The 11,148-nt window shown below is 41.7% G+C and overlaps 1 protein-coding gene across 3 annotated transcripts; it reads right to left on the bottom strand.

The window, feature by feature from the left end:
* Window positions 1–546: 546 nt before the first annotated feature.
* Window positions 547–5,547, bottom strand: LOC122530048 (protein bowel-like). Of its 3 annotated transcripts, none has more exons than XM_043656680.1 (3): window positions 4,893–5,547; window positions 2,406–3,198; window positions 547–2,311 (listed from the first exon to the last, which is right to left on the bottom strand). In XM_043656680.1, exons 2-3 carry the CDS (start codon window positions 3,185–3,187, stop codon window positions 1,459–1,461), a joined length of 1,635 nt encoding a protein of 544 aa, XP_043512615.1. In that variant the 5' UTR covers window positions 3,188–3,198; window positions 4,893–5,547; the 3' UTR covers window positions 547–1,458. The 3 variants fall into 3 exon arrangements, with proteins under 3 accessions (XP_043512615.1, XP_043512613.1, XP_043512614.1); XM_043656678.1 differs by lacking the exon at window positions 4,893–5,547 and adding an exon at window positions 4,707–4,867; XM_043656679.1 differs by lacking the exon at window positions 4,893–5,547 and adding an exon at window positions 3,286–4,697.
* Window positions 5,548–11,148: the final 5,601 nt, after the last annotated feature.

Raw genomic sequence — 11,148 nt, 5'->3', positions numbered from 1 at the left:
CGATGTAAAAGGTACGAAATTTTTGTTTGCAACGTGTAAAGTAGAATTTCAATGATAATTGGGTATCCCAATGTTAACTACTATGTACAAATGTGCTCTTAGTACACTAATACAATAAAATTTTGTCAAAATGAACGCTTTCAACCTCCTCGCGTTGTACTTTTCTTAAGGTCTGTATGCTTCTGCCCCTACTTTTTTTTGTCGAATATATAAAAATACAGCCATATATATATATAACTACAGGTAAAAATTTGCTTTAATGGCCAACGTGACATAAAATCGTATTAAACAACGGTGAAATTATCGCCACGATTCGTTGATCACATTTTAATCGTGTTTCAAAAAATAGATGTAATTTTTCTACAATCTCTTCTACGTAATTCGCCTCTTTCTATAATTCAATTTCCTTATTAAATCAATAACTCGATAAATTTCGAATATTTCGATACGTACAACAATTATAAATTCTCTTCTCATAAAACACCGTTAATAACAATAATACATAATTAACGTTATACCTGGCCTTTAATACAATATTTGTTTCTTAAAAAAAAAAAAAAAAGAAAGGTACTGGATACTTAACAATTAAACTAAAATAATGTTGTAATAGATAAACTTAATTTCGTAATAGATTTATACATTTTTCAGTTTAATAAACTAAATAATACCACAGTCTGTAACAATGTTTTCGAAATCTTTTGCCGACTGAAAAATAACATCGTTCCATTGTCGTAACGATATTTCCACCGTTTCTCAAAACGATTCTCATCTTTCATTTCGCATGTTTCGTCTTTTTTTTTATACCACACAAAGGCCAGGAATCCAAGTTGGCTAAGCTCGTTTGAAAGAAAAAATTTCTTCAACACTTTCGCTACCATCTACTTGTTTCTTCCTTTTTTTCAAAGAAACGCCTTTGCATCTTGTTTCAACATCAATTATCATTTATCGGTGAAAATTCGACGTATAAAACCGCACCAGACATCTATCATTACGATGGAATAGTCTCGTGATAAAATTGCACAATAAAATCGCAAAGAAGCATCCCGTTTCATCGAAAGTTAGCTTCGAAAGAAGAAAAATTAACAACATGTACAAGCTTTCGCCAGTTGGAGCCATCCGTCTACAAGCTCTAACGCATAAACATCCTCTTCTGTCTATCGCCCGACTACAAAAAAGAATATTCCTTACAAAATGCAACTAGAACCCCGTTTATATAAATTCATTCTCTTTACTCGTGCAATGGAAATTCGTGCAAAAGAAATCCAGTGCAATGAGTTCAATCAATCGATATAATCAAAGTCTGGTCAATTTATATAAACGAAGTTTCATCGATCATCCATCACTTTCCACCACTGATATCCAAATGACGTCCATGACGATCCCCTTTCGTTTGCAGCAGCGTCATCCGCGTTTTCGAAATCCAATTTCACAGCAGACGATCATTTGGTATTCCCCCTTCTACCGGCGCATTATATCCGCTATAGTGAATCCGTGCCTGGCAGGAGCGGGTCTAGGTGGCGGTGGTGGTTGAGGGGTGGGTGCCCTAGGGGGTCGTGTCACCTCTTCCTCCCTCTCCCTCTCGCGTTCTCTCTCTCTGCTCTGTTCCAGCTCTCGTTCTCGTTCCCTCTCGCGTTCCTGCAACTCGAGGAGCACCCTCGAAGGACCTGGCGAGCCGATTCTTCGTCTGTACGACGTGAGAATTAACGGTGGCGGTGGCGGTAGCGCGGCCGGTGGATTCTGGGTGACGGTGTGGCCGCCGGTTCCGCCGCTGGTCATCGTGGATGGTTTCACGGTTGGTAGCAGGTCTCTTCTGATCTGGAGCTGAGGTCTCTGGGGTAGAGCAGACGCGGAGGTTGGCGCCGGTGGTTGCGGTGGCACGGACGAGCTCTGAGAAGTAGCATAAGACGCGTTCGTTGCCGAGGCTGGCAGAGAGGATGAGGAATTAGTCGCCGTGGATGTCGACGAGCTGGCTTCCGAGCAGTCCTCCTCCGGGCTGTCGTCGTCCCTGAGTGCCTCCTCCAACGCTTCCGGTGGCACGTCGCCCACCGCGTGCGTCAACGCGTGCCTCCTCAAGTCGCAGTTTCTACGAAACACCTTGCCGCACGAGGTGCACTCGTACGGCTTGTGATCCGTGTGGGTGAGGAGGTGGGTCTTCAGGTTGCTGCGCTGGTTGAAGCTTCGCGCGCACACCGGGCATTTATGGGGCGATTCCTCCATGTGGAGGATCTTGTGCACGGCCAATGTACGGCTTTGGCAGAAACCCTTGCCGCACTCGCCGCACTTGAACGGCTTCTCCTTGCTGTGAATGTACCTGTGCAACGAGCGTTGGGCAGTTTAGTAGCGAGTTAATCGACAATAATCGACATACAAAGAGATACAAAGTGACACGTAATGATAAAATTTACCTGTGATCTCGGAGATGATCCTGCCTCCTGAAAGCCTTGCCGCAAATGTCGCACGAGTACGGCCGCTCGTCCGTGTGCGTTCGCTCGTGAATCAACAGATTGTACGACTTGGTGAACTGTCGATTGCAGAACTTGCAGATGAACTGTTTCTTAGGCCTGGACGCTCTTCCCGGCGCTCTCAACAGCCTCCTGTCCAAGTGTTGATGAGCCAACGGGCCACCGGGTGGGTAGAGCGCCGCCGATCCGCCTGGGAAAGGACCGGCGAACACCGGGTAACCGGGTGGCGGTTCGAGAAGTGGCGGCGGAGGAAGCAGAAGAGCCCTCGCCGCTAGTTCCTTCCTCTTGTCCGCCATCATAGCCATAATCTCGTAGCTGGACGAGGATTTTCTCGCGACAGACGGCTCTGCGCCAACGTCGTGCTCTGGATTCGACGTGGCCGACGAGGATGGCGGCGGCCCGGTCAAGTGGGCATGCATGTCGCCTGGATATGGCGCCAGGTGCAACCTCGACGGTACCACTGGCACAAACGCCGACGATTCGCGATGATGAGGATGGCCCAAGCCGGCTACCAAGCCGTGCCGATGATGGTGATAAGCGGCCAGAGCGCTAGACGGGTCGAAGCCTCTCGAGCTCGACTGCGCCGACGATCCTGAGGATGACGCGCTCGCCGAAGAGGCAGCCGACCTTGACGACGGCCCAAGGCCCAACTCTCGACCTCTGCTCGTCTCCTCCGAGACCGTAACCGAGGCCGAGGCCGACGACGCCACGATGTCCGTCGGCATACCGATGACACCTGCAATTTTTCGATCAAACCTGCTGCTCATCGAACGCTGAATTGCGTGGGTCTTGTCGAAGGGAAATTTATGCGTGAATTGGTTACCCATTTGTTGGGATAGTTGGCAAATGAAAATTGAAATACTCTAGTCTTGTTCTAGACGTTTAAACGTTTTCGTCGAGGTTCTTGATGGATCTTCCAATTTAAATTGAATTTAATTAATTTAAGTTTAATGTTGTTACGAATTGAAAGAATCGGCCGGGAGTAAAGGAAAAGCAATTTTCGACGATTCAAAAATTGTTTCCTACTTCAGGCAGTAATAGAAAGAAATTTGAACACTCTGTTGTTATTAAATTAGGATATTTGATCTTGGGAAAATAATATTGCGAGATAAGGAGTAATGAATATATCTCAGCTTCACGGTGCCATGTACAATGGAAACGTAATATTTATAATAAGCGCGTTATGTATCTCTAGAGATAAATTTCTATGTATCACACTGTCGTTTCTATGGTTTACATATGCTATTTATGTGCAAAATATTAGTATCTTTATTAACATTTACGAAACGTGAAAAGTTACCAATTTGAGAGATACACTTCTTCGTGATAATCAACGAAATCAAATGTTATTTATTTCCGCTCGCGATAAGATAAGGCCGTTCTTCTACTCTGAAATAAATGATTCAAACTTTCTTTCTCTCGAGAGAGGAAACGAAAGAATACTCGCAGCATTTCGGAGCAAGAAGTTCTAAACTAAACTTTCACACCGTTGCAAAATGGTAACGTGTACTTTGATTACGAAATGCCGTGGTAGCGAGATTCAAGGACTTCGGCTGCGTTTGTTCTACGCTTCTCTCCCCGAACTCCCTACATTTTTCATTCTGCCGTGAGACTGACAGAAACGCCTATGTGTGAAAAAAATTCTACTGATAATTCGTTTCTTTTTTTTTTTTTTTTTCAAACTAAGCGAAGGACTCCACGTGACACGAAGATCAAGTGTAAACCACGTTAAACATATCCGCCATCTTGCTATTCGTTTGCGACTTCCATTGAACGCGTTGCATTCCTGCTCTGTGAAACGTTGTTTGTACATCATTATCGTAAACATTCGACTAACAAGGCCCCCTCTGTTCTACACATTATGCAATCGAGAGATTCTTTTCATTTTCATCTCAACGAATTCTTCGTCTCTTCTTCTTCGTCAAAAGCCTCGTTCATGGTTCTACAGAATCTGCTATTCCAACGATCGAGTAGACAAGAGAGACGAAATCCTCCGATCCGTTTGTAAATCCAACGCGCAAACAGCAGCATGAGACAAAAAAAAAAAAAAAAAAAGAAACGGTCCCGACCTAATCGGTCACGAACTAATCGTGTTCATCCAGCGAAACGAAAGAGCGAGACGTTTATCGAGCGATCGTTTCGCCTCTGCCCGGCCACAATTGCGCGATAATACGTGGGAAACCGCTCCCGTTTCAGCCGCGTGCGTTCCACGAACGTGAACTGGTTATCTCGAGCCGAGCACACCTGCCAACATGGCTTCCGCGGGCCCAGCGGTCACGGCTAGTCCCAGCGGCCATGTTGGAATCGCCAATGCCCAGAGAAGAATGCAACAAACCGCCGAATGACACCACCGCCTTTTCATCTCTACGTTCCAATTCGACCAGAACTGAAACATCCTACAGTGATTCTAAATCTAAACGAAACGCTCACCAGGGAAGGCTTCTCGATCGCGTGTTTACTACACTCCGCCGATATCGGTCCACCGTCGCATCTCTGACGTGCGATGATCCAGTCCAGCGATCGCTGGCGGAAGCGACACCGGGATCGGCTACATCGAGCCGTCGCCGGCAACGATTCTTCCGCCGCTGTTCCTTCTGCGACTGCTTTATCGTGAAACCATTCGTGGTCACCCACGTAAGCACACATACACACGGACCCGCACTGGCTGATCACACACTGATGTGAATCGGAGAAGCGTGTTGGGCGCACGAAAACTCGGCGCACACCTGGTCGTCCGCCTCTCGTTTCTATCTTCTCTTCCGGGAGTGGATCGTTGATCACGATCGAAGGGTGTGCACCGTACGGGAGGAAATGTAGAAGCGGAACGAAAGGAAACGCGGACGCAGCGCCGTGGCCCGAGTTTCGCGATCGTGGACACGAAGGAGCGCACGGTTTACTGCGTGTTGGACGCCGCCAGGTAGGCTACCTCGGCGCACACCCACGCAGCCGAAGCACACGCATGGTCCACACGCGCGCGTAGACACACGGATAAAACCGGCCACGAACTTGCCTGGGAGTCTCTTTCCGTTCGGCTGCCGCTGGTAGCGCTGCTGCTGGATGCTGTGCTCCGACTGACTCGCTCCTGGCCCCGGCGACGGTGCGACAGAGTCCGACGGGACCGGCCAATGCGAGTCGAAACGAGACGCAGGAGAACCTGGAGCAGGCCCCAGCGATGGGACCGACACCCTTCCGCGTTAAACAAGCCTCCTTTGAACAAATTTTTCAGCTGCCGTCTTTTTGTAGCACGCGAGCGTGCAATCTCGTTTTTTCGTCGTTGTATTATATATTTGTAAAATTGTTTCATAATTTTCGCAATTGTATTTCGTAATCTCGTGCGATTTACAAGAGAGTTTTTTTTTTTCTTTTTTTTTTTTTTGTGATCTGAAACTGTAATCGATCTGTTAGATTTAGAAGTGAAGTTTGTAATAACAAAGAAAGAAATAATGGGAAAAGAAGGGAAATGATGATGAGCGTGAGTCGAAAATCTTGTAGCTAATATATTATAAGAGTATCGAATAGTATAATATAAAGTGAGAGAATTGAAAATGAAATACGTGTTACATTAACTGAATGTTGGCTCTTCAATCGATTAGTGTTAAATTTTGAATATATAGATTATTGGGTTATACTGATCTGTATACTACACGATTTTTTATACTTTTAGTTTACTTAAATTGTGACATAATATATGTAAATAAATTTATTTATAAATAATTTGTAAATAAATAAAATTATTTGCAAACAATTTATAAATAAACAAAATTGTTTGTAAATAATTTACAAATATATTTGTAGGTAAATATTAGTTAATCATTTTAGTGTTTCAGTCTAATGAAATTATTTGCAAACAATTTATAAATAAACAAAATTATTTGTATATAACTTACAAATATACTTGTATGTAAATGTTAGTTAATTATGTTATAGGTTTTAGTGTTTCAGTCTAATGAAATTATTTGCAAACAATTTATAAATAAACGAAATTATTTGTAAATAATTTACAAATATATTTGTATGTATAATGTTAGTTAATTATGTTGTAGGTTTTAGTGTTTCAGTCTAATGAAATTATTTGCAAACAATTTATAAATAAACAAAATTATTTGTAAATAATTTACAAATATATTTGTATGTATAATGTCATTTAATTATGTTGTAGTATTTTAGTGTTTCAGTCTAACGTCGAAATCTGAAAATTCTAACTGTGGTAATGTCATTAGGGTGACATTAATGTTCAGAGTGTCTACACAGAGGGTAATTTAAATGGAAAGGAAGTTTAAGTGACTGTAGAAATACGGGAGTGATTTTACTCTAACATGGACGTGCGAGAATGTGTTTGCGTAGTATCTACATACGGGATGAATTTAATTTGCATGAAAATTTAAATTAGACATGCAAATAAGACGTTGGCACGATGTAGAAACGTACGTTGAACAGAGGCTCTAAGAAACGAGACGATGGCCACGTTAACGTTCGCAGTTCATTGAGACATCGTTGATAAATTACGATATAATACGATAACTGACGGAAATATCAAAGATAGTAATTGTTTGAATCATTCAATGCACAAGCGTACCTAACTTGAAAACAAAAAAATGTATGATGTGTAATGTACGATGTAAAATTTCTGTAATATTTACACTAGATTGTTGATTATATAAAAAGTGTTTAATTACTCGAATTATTAAAAAAGCATCTCCGTTTGAGAAATGATTCTTCTTATAGTGAAAATTATGTATCCATATTTAGAACGTACAACGCAATTGACTAATTCAATCAATTACAATTAACACATGGACAATTGAACGCCAATTTTGGGTAAATTAGTGACGCAGCGTTAGAAATCATCTGTATCACATCATGTTGGACAACTATACATAGATGACAATTACAAATATGATACTATATAACATAATTATTATATACTGACAATACAAAAAAAAAAATTCCATGAAAATTCCTTTTCCATCCGCTCCAACCATTTTCCTCTCTATTCAAACATTCCACCAATGTTCAACCGCAACTTCGAAACTCGATTACAGGTCGAACCCATTGCTAACAGTAAGAGACGTAGAGCAAAGGAGACCAGGAATGAGGGAGGGAGATCCACGGGTATCCTACCTACCAGTACCTACGACGCGATGCCTGCGCAGGTTGAACGCAGGAGGTTTAGAGACGTGGTATGAGCAACAGGTGCGTAATACTAAGGTTCGGTGCCCCCCTCCTGATCGATAAACACCGGTCTCCTACGAATCCTACACAGTCTCTGTCTCCTCAATCTAACCTAAACCGCGTCTTCTCCACCACAGCTCAAACGAAACCTCATCGACACTTGCGTCGACATTTAATTACACACCCGTGTCCTCGATCGTTTCAGAAAAACGTCAATGGACCTCAGTCTCCAGAAAACCTCCTTCGTTCGTCGTCGTCGTCGTCTCAGTCACCTGTGCGCAAAGGAGAGAAACAACAACGATGGCCGAACGATGGTGCATCGTTCGTTGTAGAAATAGTGGCGGAACGTTGATCGCGTCAAGTTCGGACGAGGCGCGGTAACGGAAGGTAAAAAATCGTGGGGCAGGTTGTAAAGGTCCACCTGTAGGAAACTCGTGCGGCGCCGGCACTGAAGAAGGAGATCGGTTGGACGAGGGGAGGGGGCGGGGAGGGGGCCGGCGAGGTGGAGGGGGAAGGAGAGGGCCCAGCGGCCCAGAGGCACTCAGAGAGATCGAGCCTCGATCTTTCTCCTCACTTCTCTTCTCTTCTCTTGCTTCTTCACCCTGGCCAGTCCCCGTGTCCAGTCCACCCCTCTCTCTCTCTCCGTCGCGCGCGCGCGCGCGCGCGCTCTCTTAGGTTCTTTTTCTTTCTTTCCGTCTCTTTTCTGCTGGCAGCAGCCGCCGCCGCCGACGCCCAGCCGGTTTTACACCGGCGGATCGATCCAATCGAGCGTCTCGGAAGAACGAGGCTGGTTCTCTCTAGTTCACGGATCCGTGGATTTCGCTCCACTTGCCTAGAACAACCGGCGTAATTGTTCGTCTGCCTGGATCCGGTGGAATTTCGCTCGCCGCGGGAGATCGAGCTGTTGGGGGAATCGCGGAAACTTCGCGGAGGCTCGTCGAACGAAATCGAGCCAACGAGCTGCATCTTTCCTTCGTTTTTTCTTCGGGTTACTTTCGTTTCACCTTTTTCGCCGCGGTAGCCGAACTGTGCCGATTTCTTCCTCCGAAAAATGAGCGCAGTCGAGTGACTTTCTGTCTGCCTTTGATCGTAAAGAGATGTGGAAGGAAATAGGTAGATAGGTGGATCTTCGTGCGTTCGTCAAAATATTCAATCTTCTTCTTTAAACGTCAGTCAAACAATTATGGATTGCTAAATATTATTTAATATTATTGTTATTATTTAATAATAATATTAATATTATATATGTTATAGTATATAAATTATATAATTTTATATATATATATATATAATATTAATATTATATATATTATTATTATTATTAGTTAATAATAATATATATATAAATTATTTAATAATTTTTAATTTAATATTTAATAATTATTAAATCACTACGGTAGAGATCAAATTAAATTAAAGTCAATCGAGTTAAAAAAACTAGGCAATTTAATTGTAAACAATCCAAGAGTTAAAGTAGAAGTACAGAAAATGCACTATAATATGTAAAATACTTGGATTTTCCATAATATATATGGTAGATAAAATATTTATTTTCCAAATTATATTTACAAATGCTTGCTATAATATTTAATATGTAAAATAACTCTCTACTGAGATTCTATTTTCAAAGATCTGAATCTGTATAAAAATCCGCAGTAGTTAATAGCTTTTAAATAGCGTAACAGTTATACGACTCGATGTTTCGTTCATTTGATCATTTACATTTATTTTTTAATGCTTTTAATTTTTGTCAATCACTCACACGTTCCATGCTAATTACATTTGATGATTATCACAGTTACTGCAATTTTTCGCAGACTTATCCTAGGTGAAAAATGGCCTGATTCATTTTATTCCTCACGTACAGATATCGATCCGATCGTTGAGTTTTCCTATTCAGCTTTCTATTCCTCGGTAAAAAATCAGTTGGGCGAACGCAGATCGTTCGATCGATAGATCATCTATCGAAACGATCGTCTGGCATGAAGACATATTTTTTTCTTGCCGAGTATCCACCAGTTCCTAGCGTGATCAAACCGTATCCTACGAACAAATCCCTCATTGATATTCACTCATCGACGTTCATTAACTATTTTAATGTCCCGTGAATTTCGGTTTCCACGTTGCCGATTGCAAAAACGGATCCCCTCGTCGCAAACATTCAAGCAATAACACTCTTTTGAAATTCTAACACTGTATTAAAATAGTGTGATTCACTCCGATGTTCTGGATTGTTGGAGAATGTGACGAGTAGACTGTACATTTATAATTCGTATTTTTAAACAAATACGAAAGAAGTGGACGTTTAGGTATAAAATTACTTTGCGTACGTAATTGGAAATTGCAACGTGTGCTACATTTTATTCACTCTTGCATATTATACTGCATTTTCTGTATTTCTGCACTTTGTAATTTTTTAGTAATGAGGTAAAATATTTAAATTTGGTTATATTTAACATTTAGAGGAAAATCGCTTTTGTTAGTTTTCAAGAGATTCCAATGTTTAGAACAAGATTTTTTCAATGAAATCAATTTTTCGAGTCATTTAAATAATTTGCATTGAAACCAATTGCAATGTCAACATTTTATAAATAATCGTGGCACAAATGAAATGCTTATTTAAAGAATTTTTATTTTCTCTAAAATTCTAAAACGCTTCAAACGCATGTTTTGAAGCCGAGTCTAGATTTTTTTCGAAAAAGAACATCGCTACTTTTACTAACCCCATAAACTTCAAATACCAAAATCTTGAAAGTGTTCTCTAAACTTTCAGTTGAAGAAATTTGTACAATACTTTCGACACAGGGAAATACATGATAAATAAATTTCCCGTTTCATCAACTACAAAAATAATCCTCAGCCTGTATCTTTTATATGTTAAAACAGAAAAATTTGTAACCAATGGAAAAAAATCGTAGGTGCGGCATTCGACAAAGTTGCGGCCCGAACGTTTTCGGAATTTAATTTCAAATTGCAGGATCATTAGCGGAAGATTGCTGCTGAGGCTATCGTAAGCAGTTTTGCATTTTTCTATCCGTTTCGCGCGTTTATTATAAGCGTACGCGTAGGTCAATGTCTACCTGCAGGTGCATTTGTATTCGCCAACTGGCGACACGCAGTCGGGTGCAGCGTCGTGTAAATGCTACAGGTACCTGCCAATGCGGAGGAATAAGCCGCGGAGAAACGTTTTTATGCACCATCCTCGGCGAGATAATGTAAGCCGTTTCTTTTCACCGGCCTCCTATATTGCCCAATATATACCGACAAAGAGATACTCGACAGCTTCTGACAAGTTTTTTCTCCGTTGAATCTCGTTTGGTTGCGTTTGTTCTTGGTTGCGAAGCAAGAATCGAGGTGAAATTAAAGCACGATTAAGAGAGAATAGCGGAATATATATATCGTAATTATCGACATAAATTGTTTCTGTGTTTTTTGCAGCGTCTTCCAAGAACCAACTCACGGGCTAAAGAATTTGTTCACATGATTTTACGTCCGCCTACTGGATAAAATAAAT

This window comes from Frieseomelitta varia, unplaced genomic scaffold (genome assembly GCF_011392965.1).
Source record: "Frieseomelitta varia isolate USP_RPSP 00005682 unplaced genomic scaffold, Fvar_1.2 scaffold_324, whole genome shotgun sequence".
Classification (NCBI taxonomy): Eukaryota; Metazoa; Arthropoda; class Insecta; order Hymenoptera; family Apidae; genus Frieseomelitta; species Frieseomelitta varia.
The sequence above is the reverse complement of the archived record's forward strand: the minus strand, read 5'-3'. Positions and strand labels throughout refer to the sequence as shown.